We start from the raw sequence: 22,003 nt of genomic DNA on the forward strand, positions 1-22,003 counted from the left end.
CAAAGTCCCAGGTGATGCTAATAAGAACCAAGACTTAGAACCTTCCTCTAAATCTTCTCAACCTCCCCATCATGTCTTTACCTCTTATTGGATTATTTTCTCTCCTCTACACACCACACTTGAAGCTAGTATGGATTCTCTATATTCTCTCCCAAATAGGTCATAAGACCCTTAAGAGGCAAAAATATCTCCTATTCATCTTCTTCCTTAAATCTCCCACAATGTATCCACAGTGCCAGGTACATAGCAACATTAGCCTCTATTTACACAGCACCTGTTATATCATTCTATATTAACCCTCATAGGGGTGGCTATTACTACGCCCACTGGGCACATGAAGAAACTAAAGACTTCATAGAGGTGAAGTAACCTGCTCCAAATTATGTAACTAACAAGTGACTGTTACACTCTATCCCAGATCCATCTGACTGCAAGTTCCTGCCTCTTGCAATATAATAGCAAACTTATAAGCTTGATTGGGCTTTGAGTAATTTGGTGCCAATTAAATACTTAAAAACAATCAAACATTTGTATCAGCATGTAGGATTGTTGAAACGGTGCTTCTATAGAAATGAAAGTCAAAATGCATTTAGTCATAGTTCTCACTCTTCCAAAATTACACAATGAACAGTCTATGGCTTCTCATTAAGAAAAGTTTTTTTTTTAAAAAAGCTGCTTTAGGTTGAAAGTCTTTTTAGGTGATAAGCTAATTCCTTTGCCCTGCCAGAAATGAGTCTTCCTGAAATGTGCCATTATCTTTCTATGAAATGAAAAAAAATTTTTTAAGGGAAAGAGAAATCACCATGTTAGCGGGGTTTTGTCCGAGGAACCTTCATTTGGGAAGATGACTCAAGGGAAAGAACAGCCACTTCATTCTGACATTACAGCATGACAAGCAGGTAAACATCAGGGTCATGGGGTTTCCTAAGCAGGCCTTGCATTTCAAAAACAAAAGAGGAATCAAATGCAAGCCTTTTGGCTCCCTCCTGCCACCTGCTCTTCAGTCAGTTAATGAGAACAAGCAGGGTCAGTACACTGCTCTGAAGCTGGAGCAGAGATGGGGGAAAGATATTCAGAAAACAAAGCTGGAATCAACCAGAAGAAACACATTTTAAAAGCTATTCATTTGCAAACAGAACCAAAACCAAAATCTGACAGGACCAGGTGATTCAAGCATAGTTAGACAGTGTTGCTACTTCTCTGATACCTTCCATTAGAAAATGGGTAGTTAAGCCACATGTTAGCTCTACTGCCTAGCTAATGAAGTAACTCATCCAAATTCACTTTCGTCAAAACCTACTGATGAAGCAGAATAACTACTAAAAGAACACCTACAAATATGAAAAGCAATTTTTTTATAGTTGTGATTTTTAAAAAGATTTCTCCTCAACAAATCTGAGGCTGCAGCGGGCGTGTAACTAAGGGGTTAAAGCCTGTAAGTTAAACTTCCTTAAAGCCTCTTAATAGTGATGTCCACACTCTCTCAAGACAGCCACTGCAGAAAGCTGCAGTGTAACTTTACAAAGAAGCAAAGCAAAAACCCCAACTCCCCCACCTTGCTTAAGACTTCAAAGTGTATCCAGTCACTTTTTGTCTGCATTTTGTATATTCTGGAAGACTCTTTGAGTCAGGAATTAAAAAACAAACAAACAAAACTGAGGTTTTCCAATGAAATATACATCAGCACCAAATGAAATGAAAAAAGCAAATCTAATTTACCTTCGTTTAAAGCCTATCTAATACATCTGAAAGCATGGACATTGTGCACTTGATGTGCTTTTATTATAATCTTTGACTTTGAAACAGACAGGAAAAGTACCGATAAAAAGGGCAGTTTAACGAGCCACGGAAGTCATAACTAGGTTTTTGGAAGAAATGTCATTGCAAGTTGCCTCTTGCAGTAAAAGGTGCTATACATTTTTTCGTACTACTATTTCATCAGCGACACAAAACACAAATTATCCTACTGAAAGAACCATAAATCACTCCAGTAAACATACCTTTAAAAGATACACAGTTACCCGGCGTGGAAATTGTTACAGGCGACAAAATGGCGGCCACAGGAAACGGAGGGGAAGGTTACAAAATTTCTAAGAGCAGAAGTGGTTTTGAAGTAACAAGTGAGAAACAAAAAATAACCTAACCTCTTCAAGATAACCACTAGAACAAGTAGGAAAGTGGGGCTGTGCTGTATGTGAGGAAGTGAGTACAGTGGAGGCTGTAACTCTTCTCACAAAGGAAGTGAATACTCCTGGTTTTACAAACCATCTCATTTAAGTCAGATTTAACCCACCGGTCACACATCTTGCATTTAGTCCTCAAATAATATAACTCATATACACACACTCAACAATTAGTATTAATATAAAAATGTAGGCAATTTGAACTTAAAAAGGGGAGGGTGTTTTAAAATGAAGGTTTGGAGAACCTACTGTATAGCACAGGGAAATATACTCAATAGTTTGAAAAAAAAAACTTATATGGAAAAAAGACGGAAGATATATATAGATACACACACACACACATACATCCTATATATTGTATATAATATATCCAAATATATACATATATATCTGATTTACTTTGCTGTACACCTGAAACTAATACATTGTAAGTCAATTATATGCCAATAAAGTTTTCATAAAATGAAATGAAAGTTTGTACTGTCTGATACCAATGATACAAAGTGCCAGGAAAGGCAAAATTATGATGACAGAAGTGGACTGGTAATTGCCTAGGCTTCTGGACTGGGAGGAGGTGGGTCCACTGCAAAGCATGATGGGGCTTTTTAGGGTAAAAGAAACTGTTCTGATTCATGACTGAGTACATGTTAACCATAAATTGGCCAAATTCCTCACACTGTATGCTGAAAGTGAGTGAATTTTATTATACGTAAATTACACTTCCAAAAAGTCATTTAAAACCTTAAGGTTCATAGCTTGGCTTTTCAGATTTTGGAATACATTTTCCCAATAAAAGCATGTTACAAATGTATTACATTTTCAGACTTATCTTCCCTGCCATCAAAACATGAATCATTATTTGGGTAAAATCAAGTAGCCTGGAAGTCTACTGAGTCTAGAGACTTCAGAATCACAGCCCCTAGAAGTTTACTTTGCACTCTAAGCCCTAGTGGAGGGAGAGAGGGAAATTGTCCAATGTCAAAAAGCAGACGCAGAGCTAGGAACTGATGGCTGGTGATGTAAGGCAGCAGCAGGAAAATCGAAGAAGAGTAAGGAAGCAAAAGCATACCCTGGGCATTTCTGCCCTTGACCATGCTCTAAGCAAACCTGTATCTCATACTTACTAGTTGAAGAGAGGGGAAGCCAGAGGTACTTATGCTGTGTCGATGGTACTGGCCAAGGTTTGGTGGGAGAGTAAACTGCTTCCTTATTTCCGCAGAAGAATACCTTGGGTTAAAATAGAAAAATCTAAATGAAGTGGGTTTTTTTTTTTTTTTAAATCGTCGCAATTACAGATACAATCTTTAATGTCATGTTATAAAACTTATTCCTTAGCAGGGTGATTGGCTAAAATGACTAAAATGTCCTCAGTGGTTTGTGGGTGGACACTAGAGCTTTTGTGTGATAACACATGCCCTTGAGAAGTTCACAGAGGCCAGGGCACCTGCCATCATGGCTCTTGCCCAATACTGGAAGGATGGCAGCTCAAGGAGGTGGAGGAGTTTGCAGCCCAAGGAAAAGATCCAGGGCACTTGGCTCCTTCCTCCAGGTCATTCAGCAGCATTGTCTCCACATGAGGACCTCTGGTCTCTCACTAGAGTGCTTTAAACCCAGAGCTGTCATTTTGATCCAATCACCCCCTTTTCAAGCAATTGAGACCTTCTGATTGGCTGGCTGCTATCAGAGAAAATGCCTGAGAACTGTTATAGGAGCACTTCAACCTCCCCCAAGGCCCCTGGGATGCCACCTGGAATTCCAAAGACTGTATTTGTTCCAAACCGCGCCTAGTGAGCAGTCCTTTGAGTCAGCCACACGGACACTGCTGAGACCTCAGACAACATCTGTGGAGTAGAAAGCATGGGAGAGTGGGTCTCCACTGCCTACTCATATCTGCAGGCACAAGCTTCCCACCAACGACACCCCAGATAAGGAGAAGGTTGACTTTGGGTGCTCACATATTAGTCATTTGTTTGGAACTCAGAACACATTTCTGCATTAAATCCATTTTCAGAGGCTGGATTCTTAGGCTAGCTCACAAAAGCGTATTTAATTCACAGTGAGGCCACTATGGAAAATAACTAGACACTGACAGATTGTTGAGGATAAATAACATCCCATATTTGAAACATGCTATGTATCTACCAAAGAGACAGACACCTTTTTTTTTCTTCTTCTTCTTTTTAGGGCTGCACCTGCAGCATATAGAAGTTCCCAAGCTAGAGGTCAAATTAGAGCTGCAGCTGCCGGCCTACGCCACAGCCACAGCCACACCAGATCTGAGCTGCATCTGCGACCTATGCCGCAACTCGCAACAATGCTGGATCCTTAACCCAGTGAGCAAGGCCAGGGATAGAACCCACATTCTCATGGATACTAGCTGGGTTCTTAACCTGCTGAGCCACAGTGGGAACTCCTAGAGCACAGTCTTGTCAGTAGTGGTCCCATACACTATGATGCAATGGGTGTGAAATCCCAGAGAAGTTGCGGGAGCCCATATTAACTGTCTTCCTTTTTTCTGAAGTATTTTCTTTCTTTGCTTTTTTTTTTTTTTTTTTTTTTTTTTAATGAGAAAATACTAGGATAAGGAGTAAGCACTCTATTGTCCATCAGGGAAATACAAATGAAAACCACAAGGAGAGACCACTTTGCAACCACTAAGATGGCTATAACAAAATAGATAGACAATAATGACTATTGATAAGGACATGAAGAAATGGAAGCAGTCATACACTATTGGTAGAAATGTAAAACTGTGTACCTGCTTTGGAAAACAGTCTCACAGTTCCTCAAAAATGTAAACATAGAGTTCCCATATATCTTAGCAAATCCACTCCAAGGTTTATATCCAAGAAAAATGAAAACATGCTTCCACACAAAAGTTTATATATAAATATTCGTAGCGGCATTATTTACAGCAGCCAAAATGTGGAAACAACCTAAATATCCACCAACTCATGAGTGGACAAACAAAATGTGTTATACATGGAATATTATTTGGTGGTAAAAAAGGGAAAGATGTACTGATACAAACCGCAACATGGATGAACCTTGAAAACATTGTAGTCAGTCAAAGAAACTAAACCAAAGGACCACATATTGTATAATTTCTTATACGAAAGCCAGAATAGGCAAATCTATAGAGACAGAAAGTAGATTAGTGATTGCCTAGGGCTGAGGGGATTGAAAGCAAATGGGAAATAGCTGCTAAATGGAATGGGGTTTCTTTCTGGGGTGATGAAAATGTTCTAAAATTAATTATGGTGATGTATGCATAACTCTGCTAATATACTAAACACCAGTGAACCGTACATGTTGAATGTGTAAATTCTGTGGTATGTGAATTATTCCAAATAAAACTGACAGATACAGATATAAATGCATGTGTGTGTGTGTATGTGTGTGTGTATAGGTATCTACAGAGACACGAGGGAAGGCAAGAATTTGGCATGACAACCAGGAACGGAGATCCCAGATTTTGATCCCAAGTGCTCAATAGACTGCTTTTCATTATAAGCTGGACAGTCACCAGTTTCTAAAAAATCAACAGGTTAGACTACTGCCCAAAAGGAAAGGTCCAACTTACATACACAACACTGCATCTTGTGTTTGGCAGCACAGGAGCCGAAACCAGCAGAGCAATCAATTATTTGCTTACTTCAGAAGGTGACAATTATCAGGAAGGGCAGAGACAATCAAGTAAAGTCCTTTTCTGTACCCAGTTGCCTTTTCACAGGTAAGATAGATTGCCCCTGTGCCTTCTGCTTCCAGGTCCTACCCCCTACCCCACCCCCACCAACCCAAGGCCTCTTTAGTTTCCTGGCCGTTCTGAAGCCCTTCCTGTCATAGACCAGAGGGGTCTACCTGAAATGGGGGTATTTGAAAACATACACAAAAGAAAGAGACATTGTGAGAGAGTCATAGAAGGGCAGGAGGGACAGGTTCTTACTTTCATTTTCATCCTGTCGTCAGAACGGTTCCTGCATCCCAACCCGCCCTAAACAGGGTCAGCTGACCTTCTTGCTGCAATCCCCCATATAAGCTTCCTAACTCAGAGCTAAGCAACTGATCTTTCCTGACACATCAGGCCTGCCTCAATCCTATTTCCTCTCCCTACAGAGTCAATCCTACAAAAGACAATTAAACCTGTCCCTTCGAAACTGTCAAAGAAGGCGATGAATTGTTTCTCCTTAAAATGAAAACAGTGAATCATCCAATGTGGAAAGGAATTGTATCATATTCACTTTATAGACTACAAAGTAAAATATCTCTGGAGAGGTCCTATGTGCATTTAAACTAACAAAAACAGGCTGGAATGATAAAATTACATGCTGGTCAAGCCATGGGAAAACCCCTGGGGGACAGTACTGATACATTGTCTCTGGAAAGTTATACTGTAATATGTGACAATTGTCATAAAACTGTCACTACTCTTCCATCTAACCATCTCACTTTGGAGAATATAACCCACAGAATTCATATAGACAAAAATAAAATGTGAATAAAAATGAGCATAGAAACTGTATATAATCACAAATAATTGAAAACAACCAATGCATCCAACATGAGAGAACACTGAGTACATACAGCATAAAATACATGAAATGTGATTTTATCATTTAAATATTTGTATGGAAATGTGCATAAATAAATGTTATAGGTGGAGTTCCCCCTGTAGTGCAGTGGGTTACAAATCCAACTGCAGTGGCTTGGGTTGCTGCGGAGGTGTGAGTTCAATCCCTATTCAGGCACAGTGAGTTTAAAGGCTCTGGAATTGCTGCAGGTGTGGCATAGGTCGCAGGTGTAGCTTGGATTCAATCCCTGGCCTGGAATTTCTATATGCTGCGGATAGGGCCATTAAAAAGAAGGAAGGAAGAAAGGAAGGAAGGTTACAAGTGAAAAGTATTATGAGGAACTAGACAAATATTCAACTATACATATGTGTGTATGTGTGTGTATATATATATATGTATATATGTGTACACACACACACACACATACACATACACACACACACCAGGAGGTTCAGAAATCTTTTTGGTAGTTATATAAGGGGAGTTTAATAACTACCCCATTCAGCTCTTTCTCCATAAAAACGCTTAACGTCATCATTTAAAAAAACAGTGCATACCTGTACAGTACTGTGCAGGCCTGGGTGCACTCCTTGGGATTTTTTAAAAATTATGTAAACATCAGCCTTTAGGTTGACTGATATGGAACTTATTCTCAAAAGAGCACCACGCTCTAAGTTAACCTTTCTCTTTTCTATGCTGGCCCTGTGAAGGGGGAAGCCTGCGTACAACAAATCAGAAAGCCCAGCCAGGGAAAGAGCTCACACAGGTAGTATGTGTGGGTTTTATTTCCTCTGCACTGGAGTCGCACAACAAATTTAACATGTCTAAGATAAATTTCATGGTGCTAGATTTATATCATTATATTTCCTCAATGAACTAAGATACCCTTCTTTAAATAATTCAAAATGCTCTATAAATATTATCTTCTCTATTTATATAAATGTCAAGACCGCTACCCAGGAGGTAGAATGGTGGAACGAGATAGGTAGCAAGGCTCTATGCTTTTAATCAGATGGACAGATTATTGTGATATATACAGTAGGAACTAAGTATCCATGCAATTAATAATCAAGCAAAGCTTGCCAAGTGTGGCCTATGGACCATGTGCATCAAATCATCAGCTGCCTAATAAAAATGCACATTCTTAGACCCTACCCCACTTTTGACTCAGCATCTTTTGTGGTGTTGCCTGGAAAATTGGATTTTATTGTATTTTTAAAAATTTATTTTATTTTTTCTTTTCTAGGGCCGCACGGACGCATATGGAGGTTTGCAGGCTGGGGGTATGATCGGAATTGTAGCCCCCGGCCTACACCAGAGCCACAGCAACTCGGATCTGAGCTGCGTCTGCAACTTACACCACAGCTCACTGCAACACCAGATTCTTAACCCACTGGGTGAGGCCAGGGATCAAACCTGCAACCCCATGGTTCCTAGTCGGATTCGTTAACCACTGAGCCATGATGGGAACCCTGAAAATTGCATTTTAAACCAGAAACTCCAGGTAATTTTTTTATATCCAAGAAAGTATAAGATTTACTGATAGGGCAAGTCCATGAGAGAGTGGTTGGTTCATTCATTCATTCATAAAACAGTGAGGGCACACAGAGTGCCAGGCTTTCTGCCAAATGCTAGGGATGGAAGTCCAAGAAGATACTGTTGGTGCTCCTGGAAGTTCAGTCCAGTGGGTGGGGAGGGAGGAGGGCAGATGGATAATTGGCTAAATAATTACAATATAAATAATAAGCATTATAATATAGGAGTGTGTATAGTGCCTTGTGAGCAAAGAGGAAGGAGTTACTAAATCAGCCTAGGATTTAGGAGGCTTCTGGGATAAGGGGACTTTGGAACCATATTTTCACAAAAACATCAGTAGGAACAGACCTGATGGAAAAGAAAATAATGTATTTAAGCATTTTTTTAAAACCATTTCATGACATCTAGACATTAGGTGTCTATACTCCTACTTCAAGTATTTTAACCATCAGGCTGCCCTGCTGCTTTACAACAGTAACAGCTAGAAGAGCAAAGAAAAAGAGTATTTACTCAGTGACTTAGTCCTGAGCTTTGCCATTTGCCAGCTGTTTGAGTTCAAGTACATGAGTTAACCAAGTTGAGTCAGTTTCTTTACATGTAAAATGAAGGGGCTGGGCTATATGAACTCCTAGGCACCTTTCCAGCTCTAACTGGCAAAGAGACTTAAGAATCTCCAGGTGGAACAATCAGCACCATGATCTATACCAGCAGCTGTGCTAGGAAACAGCACAGCTCCAGAATGCTTTTCTCTGCCACTCTTATTAAACGAAAATGCTCTCCCTGTATGTTGGTATGGCCGGTAGCCAAAACGGTTGGAAGGATTTTAAAACTGATTCAAGAAAAAAAGCCTTGCCTATAAGTATTTAAAGAGGTTCAGAGTTTTCCTGAATCTGATATGTTTCAAACAGTAAAAGGGGTCAAATAAAGAAAAGCAAACATACAATTTACTTATAATTTACATATAGTTACTCTTAGTAACAACTAACTATAAAACACTCAACAACTACAAAGTATAAAGTACGCGGCTGGTAATAAATAATAATCAGTCATTTGTGGGTGGCATATATATGGACATAGCCCCAAGCACATGGTATAATGAAACCTTGCCAAACAGCCATTGTTCAGGACTAGAAATGATTTATACTGAGTGAGTGGTGAAAGAATGTTACTCCCTACCCCTGCAAATGTCCTGAATTATAAGGTTAGGGCAGTATCATATAAAAACAATAATAAAGCTTTTAAAATTTGTCACATGTATGCAGGAAAATGATGCTCTGAATGATGTAAACAACACAGGGCTGGATGGCAGTACAGGGCATGGATAAGGTCTGAAAACACAGAGCTGGCCCAAGAGTGAGTAGTTCCTGGAGTTGAGCACATAAAAATGATCTAAAGGTTTTTCTGAGATGCTTCCTCAGATACTTTTAGTAAAGTACACCTTTAAATTTAAAAGCCTAGAAAAGAAATTTCTATAGTGAATTTTATATGTATACAATACATCATGTTATATATACCATATAGATATCTATCCATCTATCTCTATTTCTGCCTTTGAATATATACGCATGCATACGTTTTGAGCAACGAATTCCTCAGAAGTTCATCAGCCTGAGGCTTTGAAATTTTTTTTTCAAGTTTTAGAGTTTCTCATGTTTTCCATCTTGTCTCATAAATAGACATGCCATAAATGTACAATTTCTGTAAAGATGATTCATTGGGTGGAAATATGATTGCAAAGAGAAGTCTGCCCCTATTAACAAGCTGTGGAACTTATTTCTTCCTCACAGGGGAGTCCCGGATCCCTTTCACTTGGAAAATTCCCCCAATACAGAAGACTATTTCCTCACTGCCTGAAGTGTTTAAGGATGACTGCAGTGAGCCTGGAGAAGAAGGATTCCTCACTGTCTTCAGGGATCCTCCAAGGGAGCTCCTCCCCCAGCCCTTATATATCACCTTGTACATTAGTTTCTCTCCAGCCATTATCACCACCTACTGAGGCAGCATAATCCCCAAAAAGAACACCTGTAAAAATTGAGTGCTTTTTGTTTGTCACTGGATTATTAAAGGGGGGAAGGGGTTTCTCCAGAAAAATGTGTTGAAACATAAAGAAACCGATCTAACATATGAAAACTGAAGTCCCAAAAGAAGAGAAACAAAATGGAAACAGAAGTAATATTTAAAGGAATATTGACAAAAATAGCAAAGACAGGAGTTCCTGTCATGGCTCAGCAGAAATGAATCTCACTAGCATCCATGAGGATGCAGGTTTGATCCCTGGCCTCGTTCAGTGGGTTAAGAATCTGGTGTTGCCGTGAGCTGCGGTGTAGGTCACAGATGCGGCTCAGATCTGATGTTACTGTGGCTGTGGCTTAGGCTGGTGGCTTCAGCTCCAATTCAACCCCTGGCCCAGGAAGCTCCATATGCTGTGGGTACAGCCCTAAAAAGACCAAAAACAAAATAAAAATAAAATAAAATAAAAGACATAGATTCTTAAAGGTCTACAGACCCCCTTCAGAATCAATACAAAGACAAATCAAATCTAGACACATTGAAGTACAACTGCTGAAAATCAAAGAGAAATTTTAAATGCTCTTAAAAAGATCTGGGGGAAAAGACACACTACCTTCAAAGTATAATAAGACTAATAACTGACTTCTCAAGTGAAAAAATAAAGTCCAAAACCAATGCGATGTCATTCTTAAAGTGTTGAAACAAAACAACTACTAATACAGAATTTTCTACCCGGTGAAAATACCCATCATAAATAAAGAATAAACATTGTACAACTACAAATGTAGTAAATTCATTGAGTAATATAAAAAAGTAAAAAATAAAGAATAAAGACTTCATCAGATAAACAAAAACTGGGAGAATTTATTACCAGCAGAGCCATACTAAAAGAAATACTAAAGAGAGTTCTTTAGACAGAAGTGATCCCAGATGGAAGCAGAGAAGTGCTGAAAGCAATAAAGTGCATCAAAAGGATAAATACATGATAGTGACTGTACAAAGAAATAATAATATGAAATTTAAAATATATATAGAATTAAAATACATGTCAACAATTTCCTCCCTCCCCAAAGGTGGGAGGGATAAGTAGAGTTCCTATGTTTTAAAGTTATTTTGCTATCTATGAAGTGATAAAAATACTAATATTGGAATTGTAATAAGTCAAATATGTATTACAATCTCTATGGGAACAAGAGACATGTTGAAAAAAAAAAACACAGTAGGAGTGTACATTTAAATTCAGATACGGACTTGAACATAGAACCTGAAACCATAAAACTGGTGGTTTTTTTAACATGATTCCAAAAGCAAAAATAAATAAGTGGGAACATGTCAAACCAAAAATCTTCTGCACAGTAAAGAAAGTCATCAACAAAATAAAAAGGTAACCTGATGAATGGGAAAAAATATTTGCAAACCATACAAGGGCTAAAATCATGATAAGGGGGTAAAATAAAGAATACATAAAGAACTCACACAACTCAATAGCAAAAAAAAAAAAAAAAAAAAACCCAAATCTGATTTTAGAATGGGCAGATCTGAATAGACATTTTTCCCAAAGAAAACAGGTACATGAAAAGATGCTCAGCTTCCTCAGTTATCAGGGAAAAGCCTATAAAACCCACAATGAGATAACACCTCACATCTGTTAGAATAGCTATTATCAAAAAGACAACAAATAACAAGTGTTGGTGAGAATGTGGAAAAAAAGGGAACCCTTGTGCATTGGGAGTGCAAATTTGTGCAGCCACTATGGAAAATAGAATGGAGTTTCCTCAAAAAAATTAAGAATAAAACTGCCATATGATCCATCAATTCTACTTCTGGATGTTAATCCAAAGAAAATGAAAACACTAATTCAAAAGGATATGGGCACCCCCATATTCACCACAGCATTATTTACAATAGCCAACATATGGAAACAACCTAAGTGTCCATCAGTGGATGAATGGACAAATAAATTGTATTGTGTGTGTGTGTGTGTGTGTGTGTGTGTGTGTGTGTGTGTTACATACACACTCAGAGGAATATTATTCAGCCACAAATTAGAATGAACTCATGTCATTTGTGACAACATGGATAGACTTCAAGGGCATTATGCTAGATGAAGTAAGTCAGAAAAAAGACAAACACCACATGATCTCTCTTATATGTAGAATCTAAAACAAACAAACAACCTCCCCCAAACAGCCAAGCTCATAGATACTGAAAACAGATTAGTGGTTACCAGTGGTAGGGGTGTGGATGGAGGAAATGAGTAAAGGGAGCCAAAAGGTTTAAAAAAAGAAAAGGACATCATATCCAATTTCAAATGCTGTAGGGTCAGTGCCTGGTGATTTGCCTAAGTATAAACCATTCTGTTAAAAAGGGACATCTACTTTAGAATTTTTTTTTTTTTTTGGTCTTTTTTACCTTTTGCTAGAGCCACACCTGTGGCATAAGGAGGTTCCCAGGCTAGGGGTCTAATTGGAGCTGTAGCCACCGGCCTATGCCAGAGCCACAGCAACGTGGAATCCGAGCTGTGTTGGCGACCTACACCAGAGCCTATGGCAACACTGGACCCTTAACTCATTGAGCGAGGCCAGGGATTGAACCCTCATCCTCATGGTTCCTAGCTGGATTCGTTAACCACTGAGCCACAACTGGAACTCCTACTTTAGAATTTTACCTGGGATTCACCTTGCTAAGTTCTGAACAACCAGGAAAGAAACTGAAAGTGTAATGATTTATAACACACTAAGACTTCTATGCATAATGATTTCACTTACTCCTTAAAGTGACCTAGGGAAATGGGAGAATAACTTTATTATCTTCATATTTGAGATAAGTTATCTAAGTCTTAAGGAAGGAAAAGGCTGAAGAAAAAAAATTCAGATATATTGGTGATTACATTAAATACAGCTAGATTAAAGTATCCAATTAAAAGAGAAATATCATCAGATTACATAAAAAAGATATGCTACATATTCTGAGAAAACTCTAATTCAAAAAGCACATGCACCCTAATGTTCATAGCAGCACTATTTACAATAACCAAGACAAAGAAGAAACCTAATTGTCCATCAACAGAGGAATGGATAAAGAAGATATGGAGTGAGTGAGTGTGTGTGTGTGTGTGTGTGTGTGTGTGTGTGTGTGTGTATAATACTCAGCCATAAAAAAGAATGATATATATGCCATTCACAGCAACAGATATGGACCTAGAGATTATCTTACTAAGTGAAGTAGGTCAGAAAGAGAAAGACAAATATATGATATCACTTATAAATGGAATAAAAAATATGGTACAAATGAATTTATTTACAGAGCAGAAACAGACTCCAGACATAGAAAACAAACATGGTTACCTAAATAGAAAGAGGTGGGGAGGCTTAAATTAGAAGTTTGCTATCAGCAGCTATAACTACTATATAGAAAATACCAAAAGGTCCTACTATATAGCATAGGGAACGATATTCAATATCTGGTAATAAACCATAATGGAAAGAATATGAAAAAGAAATATATATATATACTTTGATGTACACTAGAAACTAACACATTGTAAATCAATTATACTTCAATTTAAAAAAATTATTGCTACTTAAAAGAGATATAATTTTTTAACAGATTTATTGAGGTATATTTGACATGCAATATATTGCACATATTTAAGGTATTCAGGTATACAATTTATAGGTTTGAATATCTATGTATTTAAGGTATATAATTTATAGGTATACACCCATGAAACTATCACTGTAATCACAAAGTTTCCTCATGCTCCTTAATCTTCCCACCCTTTGCCCCTAGGTAATGATTTGCATTTGGTCACTACAGTTAGTTTGCATTTTCTAGATTTTTATATAAATGGAATCAGACAATATATTTCTTTCTTATCTGGCTTCTTGCACCTAGAGTAACTATTTTATATCTATGTTGCAGTGTGTATCAAGAGTTCATTCCCTTTTATTATAGAGGAGTATTTCATTGCATGACTATACCACAATTTGCTTATCCATTCACTTGTTGATGAACATTTGAGTCACTTCCAGGTTTTGACTATTAAAATAAAGCTGCTATGAACATTAATGTGTAAGTCTTTATATATACATGTTCTTTCCTTTCTCTTGGGTAAATGCCTATTTAAAATGTTTACAAAGTAATGGAGGAAAGTTATGCAAAAATAACTAAAAGAAAGCTTGTGTAGCTATACCAGGCAAAAAGGACTTTAAAATAAGGCAGAACATATAGCTGAAGATAAAGAGGCATTTCTTTTTCTTTCTTTCTTTTTGGCCACAACCACAGCATTTAGAAGTTCCCACATGAAGGGTCAAACCCATACCACAGCAGGGACCAGAGCCACAGCAGTGACAACTCCAGATCCTTAACCATTAGGCCAGAAGGGAACACCCAGGAGAAGATTTTTTTCTCTTGTCTTTTTAGGGCTGCATCTGCAGCATATGGAGGTTCCCAGGTGAGAGGTCCAATCAGAGCTGTAACTGCTGGCCCACGCCACAGCCATAGCAACGCCAGATCTGAGCCGTGTCTGCAACCTACACCACAGCTCAGGGCAATGCTGGATCCTTAAACCACTGAGAAAGGCCAGGGGTCAAACCCGTGTCTTCATGGATACAGGTCAGGTTCATTAACCACTGAACCACAAAGGGAACTCCCAGAGAGAACATTTCTTAAGAGATTAAGGATCAATTCACCAGCATTATATAGCAATTCTAAATATATATGTACCAAGTAATAAAGGCTCAAAATGTATAAAGTAAGAACTGGAGAAATTTCAAATCCACAATTATAATGAAAGATTTTAATATACCTTTTTCAGCTAAGTAATGTAACATGTAGATTTAAAAAAATTAGAGATATATAGGATTCAAACATGATAAACAAACTCCATCTGACTTATATAGAAAATACAGTATATAATGACAAAGTACACATTCTTTTTGTGTACACTGAACCATGTACCAAAATTGACCAATTCCTGGACTATAAAGCAAATCTCAACCAATTTCTAAGGTCAGAAATCATGTAGAGCAGGTAGTCTGACACCAGAATGGGATTAAACAAGAAATCAACAAAAACATACTAGCTGTCTAGGCATTCCTTAGGTGGCACAGCGGGTAAAGGATTTGGCATTGTCACTGCTGTGGCTTGGGCTACAGCTGTGGCATGGGTTCAATCTCTGGTCCAGAACTTCCATATGCTGTAGGCATGGCCAAACAAAAACAAAAACAAAAGACAACCATATTAGCATACTAAATATTTGCTTATTTTTGCCAATGGCATAATATTAAGTATCAGTTTCTTTGTGTACTAGGCTGAATAAATGGCTTTTAAAAAACTAATTAAAACTAAAATGAAAAATGAGAAAAATTATATATAATATCTAGACATAGTAATAAACTATATTTTGAGTATGTCATATTTTTGTATTCTTAAATATAAAAACAAAAAAGAACAGTCTAAAATGTTTCCCTCCTAATTTTGTCTGCCAGTTATGCAGGTTCCTTCCCCATAAAAGTTTGTGTATCTTCTGTGCATATACAGTATACACACAAATGCATGTATATATTTTTTCCTCCATTTTTTTTTACACAAATGAGAACACAATACTTGAGATTCCATCTATGATGCAGTGTGTACCAATAGTTCATTCGTTTTTTTTATGGAGAAGTATTACATTGTACAGATATACCAACTCTGTTTATCCATTCACTGGTAATCTGCATTTTACTTTGTTTTTTTGTCTTTTGTGGGCCACACCCATGGCATATGGAGGTTCCCAGGCTAGGGCTAATTGGAGCTGTAGCTATCCCCCTACACCACACCCACAGCAATGCCAGATCCAAGCCACGTCTGCGACCTACATCACAGCTCATGGCAATGCCAGATCCTTAATCCATGGAGCAATGCCAGGGATCGAACCTGCAACCTCATGGTTCCTAGTTGGATTTGTTTCCACTGTGCCACGACAGGAACTACACATTTTGCTTTTTTTTCACCTAATAGATAAGGTCAAAAGAACGCCTGATTCTTTTTATAGCTGTATGTGTATTCTATTATATACGTGAGCAATAATTTCTTAACTAGTCTCTTGTACAGGTTTTTATTGTTTCCATTTTTTTAAATTTAGGTATAATTGACAAACAAAATTATATTAGTTTCAGGTATACAACATAATGATTTGGTATTTGTAAATTTTACAAAATGATCACCACAAAAAGTCTAGTTAATATCTGTCACTATACACAGTTACAAAATTTTTTTTCTTGTGATGAGAACATGTAAGATCTATTCTTTTAGCAACTTTCAAATATGCAGTACAGTATTATTAACTATAGTCACCATACTATACATTATATCCCCATGACTTATTTATTTTATAACTGGAAATTTGTACCTTTTTACCCCTTTCAACAATTTTGCCGATTCCCCAACCTCTGTCTCTGGCAATTACCAATCTGTTCTCCCTATCTATGGGCTTAATTTTTTTTGTTTATATTCCATACATAGGTAAGACCATGTGGTATTTGTCTTTCTTTGATTTATTTCACTTAACATATTGTTCTTGAGATCCGTCTATATAGTGGCAAATAGCAACACTTAAAAATTTTTAGAGGAACCTCCACACTGTGTTCGAAATTGGCTGCACCTGGGTTGTTTCAATATTTTTTCCATAAGGTATTTGTCTTTGTCTTTCTGGCTCATTTCACTCAGTATGAGATTCTCTAGTTCCATCCATGTTGCTGCAAATGGCATTATGTCATTCTTTTTTATGGCTGAGTAGTATTCCATTGTGATATGATATCACTTATAACTGGAATCTAATATCCAGAACAAATGAACATCTCCACAGAAAAGAAAATCATGGACTTGGAAAACAGACTTGTGGCTGCCTGATGGGAGAGGGAGGGAGCGGGAGGGATCGGGAGCTTGGGATTATCAGACACAACTTAGAATAGATTTACAAGGAGATCCTTCTGAGTAGCATTGAGATCTATGTCTAGATACTCATGTTGCAACAGAACAAAGGGTGGGGAAAAATGTAATGTATACATGTAAGGATAACTTGATCCCCTTGCTGTACAGTGGGAAAATAAAATATATATATATATTTTTTTTTCCAGCACAAATAATGTTGAGTAAATCGCACATGTGTTAATTCATACATTTATAAACATATCTGTGGAATCAAGTCCCAGAAGTGGAATTTCTGAGTCAAAGGTGTTTATGTGTTTGTCCTTCATAGCATTTTACCAATTACTACTCAAGTCGGCAATAGAAGAGAACGTACAAAATGGTTTCATTAAATTTAAGGAGTTAATGAACTAGTTGGCTATTCTGCCTGAAGTTATCTATAACTATTCTGCAGAGTCAAGATTTGTTTATGTGATAGAAAACCAAGATCTTTAGTGAGGAGCTTTTCTGCCTATTGTGGGAAGGGAGCTGTCATTTATAATGTTAATCCCTTCATTTACAGGGCAACTGTAAAAACTCAGGACTTTGTGGTTGGTTACCTTCCATCAGGCTAAAGATGTGATCTAGGCATACCGAGTGTGTGGTCCCAATGAAAAGAATTCAAAGTGGAGGTCAAATTGGCAGTTGGATGATCAGTCTGGAGCAGAAATGAGAGCTCAGGTTGCAGATGTAAATTTGGCCAGCCTTGAGCTTGGGTTGTTTTTCCAATAGGGGTGAGAGACCTATACCTCTCCAACCATGGTTTCTCATTCATTTCTCTAGCAACCCATCGTCTAGATGCTGTATAGGTTACCTGCAGTGGTGTGGTCAGAATCTGTGGTCCTGAAGCACAGCTAAAAAGCAGCTGAACCAACCTCTTACTTCAAGCACAGTCATCCTTATGTTTTAGATTTGATTCTTCTTTGATGAATCTGCCCTTTGAGAAAACCCAGGTAGTGCGAGCTTTCAACAAGCTAATCATAAAAGATCCTCAAAGCAGTGTCTAAACCACAGGAGAATTTGTGGAATGATATTTTGCCAAACTCATGAAATAAAAATAGGCATGTTTCTAAATGTTGAGAAAAGCTTTCCAATTATTAGGACTGTGGAAGGTTGACATAAATTTTTAGTGAGAACAGAAAATCATGCTACTGTTTATCAAGTGCTTACACTACCCCTGGCCCTGTTCTGAGCACTAATGTGTGCCATCCCACTGAAAACATACAATATTCTAAACTGAGTTTATTGCCGCAAATTTAACAAATGCAAAACTCAGGGCTGAAAATGTCCTGAGTCAGGATTTGAACCTAAGGCTGACTCCAAAGACTATGATAATATAAGCTCAAAAATGCATGTAAATTTAAGTGCATTATTTTAAAATATATAGAAGGAAAAACACTAGAAGGAAATACTATTCACAGTTGTATTAGAGAGGCAGGGTAATAAAGGCTTTTTTCCTCTATACGCTGTTCTTTTTCCAAATTGTGCTGTGGTTGCCATAATCTTATAACAGAAATCTCTCTCTCTCTCTCTCTCTCTCTCTCTCTCTCTCTCTCTCTCTCTCTCTCTCTCTCACACACACACACACACACACACACACACACACACACACACTTAACCCTCCAAGTTGTCAACTTTCCAGGTAATATAAATTCTGCTGAGCCACCCAGGAATGAGCCCGAACATTTTTAGACTCTTGAGGACTCCTTTCACCACTATTATTTTGTTTCTAAGTCTCTTGCAATTTCTAAATAAAATTATGTTCTCAGCATACTTTGTTTGAGTCCTTGTATCCACTTCCTGATCTGTCTGGATTCAATTAAACTCAACAAATATTGTTGGGGCTATTGATTAAAAGCATCCCATTTCTCCACTCATATATGTGATTTATCTGAGTTATTTGTTCTGGGCATGGTCAGCTCTTCAGTAAAACCTTGAGAGCCTTTGGCCTCTGCCACCCAAGGTGACTGTAGCTGTGCAGTGCAAATACCTTTTGCCATAAGATGAAATGGGGTGATTTTAACTCCTTCTCTTTTTTTGTGAGTTCTATGTTAAATTGTGGAATTTCATTTAATTTATTGAGGTGACTGAGAGAGAAAGTTTGTGTTTGCCCTTGAACACAGCTTCAACCTGTGCTGGACAAATGAACTGAGTTGAGGATGGTAAGACTGGTTGCATTTTCTTGTGCACCCTATATTGCAATGGTTCTCAAAGTGCGGTCCCTGAACCAACAGCATTTCCCTAGGAATTTGTTAGAGATGCAAATTCTTGGGCCTCACCCCAGACCTACTGAATCCTAAACTCTGAAGGGGTGCTCAGCAATGTGTGGTTTAACAAGCCCTCCAGGTGATTCTAATGTACTCTCAAGTCTGATAACCTCTGGTCAGACAAATTCCAGCTCTACCTGTCAGCCTTCCCTTGCCTTGTCCTCAACCTCCCTCAGACTTTGGACTTTGCAGTCTGGTTACCCTTCTCTAACTACACCTGCCTAGCTAGTTAATGTAAAGATAAAGATTCTAACAGACGTTCATTTAATGATGCTTAAATTCCTACACAACCAGATTTAACTAAAGTATGTCACTTTATACAGATCATTCATGCATCCCCAAATAATCACCTTCCCCTTCCCTTCTTCTCTGGTCCCAAACCATCTCCTTAAAATTTATTTCAGATTGGGAGTTCCCGTTGTGGCGCAGTGGTTAACGAATCCGACTAGGAACCATGAGGTTGCGGGTTTGATCCCTGGCCTTGCTCAGCGGGTTAAGGACCCGGCGTTGCTATGAGCTGTGGTGAAGGTTGCAGACGTGGCTCGGATCCTGCGTTGCTGTGGCTCTGGCGTAGGCTGGTGGCTATGGCTCCGATTCAACCCCCAGCCTGGGAACCTCCATATGCCGCGGAAGCGGCCCTAGAAAAGGCAAAAAGACAAAAAAAAAAAAAAAAAAATTATTTCAGATTGAAAGATGGGAGCAATGCTTCTTACACCAGGAAACTGCTTTGTTCCTAGGTTATTCAACTATTAATAGTAAACTATTGTTTGTTTTTGGAAAAAGCTCTGAAGTGAGGGGGAGTGGAGACTAGAAGGGGGATGTGGTGGAGAAAGAACAAGGTGAGGAAAGACGTAGAACAAAGAGACTCTGTTAGCTGAGAAGAGGAGAAAGCAAAGATGAGATGTAAGCCCAGAAGTCCAACATGGATTTTTTCTTTCAACAAACATTTATTGATCTACTACTTGCCCAAGGTTCTAAAAAAAAGCAGATAAAAATCCCTGCCCTTAAGAAGCTGATATTTGGGGAGTTCCCATTGTGGCTAAGTGGTAACAAACCTAACTAGTATCCATGAAGACAAGGGTTCGATCCCTGGCCTCACCCAGTGGGTGAAGTATCCCGAATTGCTGTGGCAATGGCATATGCTGGCAGCTGCAGCTCCAATTCAGTTCAACCCTGGCCTGGGAACTTCCATATGCCACGGTTGCAGCTGTAAAAGAAGAAGAAGAAGAAGAAGAGGAAGCAGCAGCAGCAGCAGCAGCTGACATTTGAATGTGCAAGTGACCCCTGAGCTTCTGTCACCATGACTGGGTATCAAGCATTGCACTATCCGGTGATTTTCTTCAGCTGATGGGCCTGCTGGGTTTCATGATAGTACATATCAGAGGAAAGGGATCTTTGGGTGCTTTCATGGGAGGGGAGGCGATAGCCAACATGAGGGGAAGTTGTTCAAAAAGGGAATGTAACCAGACTCCCCTCAACGAAAACAAATTTAGCAACTCACAGAGCAAAGGTGGCTTTTACATTTTATTTCTCTATAAGTTGCAAGTATCATGTACATTCTACAAAGCCAAAGCCATCCTCATAATGCCTCATTTTGCAGAAAAGGAAACTGAAACAGAGAAGAACTGAGAGCCTGGATTAGGTTCTGAAGGAGAGACTGCTCTGACCTAAAAAGCCAAGTCTTTCTCTCCCAGGCTTTGCTCTTGCCAAAGGGGCATATTTACACTCACTTAGTTTCAGCAGTCATCCTGTACTAGAGGCAAGGCCCTGTCTTCTGCCAACATTTTCCAGGAAACCACCATGTCCTTTATCGCTTTTGCAAATACTCTTCCTGCTGGCCTCAGAAAGCGCCTCATTCTTGTGTTCCATCCACTATTTGCCATAAAAATCCTGAGGCTGTACCCTTAATAAAATTTCTATCCAGTTATAAAAATAAGTTTCTTTACTCATCCCTTACTAAAGTGTTGGGTATGTGAGTGTGATACATGCAGAAGTAAAAGTCCCTTAAATCACTTCTTAATAATTGCAAGACATTCTACACACAAGACAGTTATTCAAGATGACAGTTATTATGATATTTCCTCTGGCAAAACTGCAAAGCCTGAGTTATGGACCGAGAAGCTATTTTAAGTCAAAAATACTGACTAAAGACACCAGCTCACCTACTCTGGGGGGAAGAGGTTTCTTATATGGTATTTCCCCCATGTGCAATATTAGAATAATGATACTATACTTACTGCATAAAAGTACAGTATATTCTTAAAATACACCCATCAGAGACTAGAGAACATGAATGGTAAAGTTATATATGGCCCAGGGATCAAACCCAAGCCACAGCAGTGACAAAACCAAGTCCATAGCTGGCAGACTACAGAGGAACTCCACATAAACTTTATTTAAAAGAGACTAATAACAAAAGAATATAAAGAAATTTCTTTCTTTCTCCATTAATGTATGATCCTTTCTTATTACTCATCTTAAA

At 38.4% G+C, this 22,003-nt stretch overlaps 1 protein-coding gene across 1 annotated transcript in view; it reads right to left on the reverse strand.

The window, feature by feature from the left end:
• DOCK8 (dedicator of cytokinesis 8) overlaps positions 1–22,003 on the reverse strand; it is a 234,119-nt gene that overhangs the window by 177,859 nt on the left and 34,257 nt on the right. Inside the window, 1 exon segment of the mRNA XM_003121929.6 lies at positions 3,308–3,410. Coding sequence (XP_003121977.3) covers positions 3,308–3,410 — 103 coding nt within the window.

Source organism: Sus scrofa, chromosome 1, assembly GCF_000003025.6.
Source record: "Sus scrofa isolate TJ Tabasco breed Duroc chromosome 1, Sscrofa11.1, whole genome shotgun sequence".
In the NCBI taxonomy this organism is placed as follows: domain Eukaryota; kingdom Metazoa; phylum Chordata; class Mammalia; order Artiodactyla; family Suidae; genus Sus; species Sus scrofa.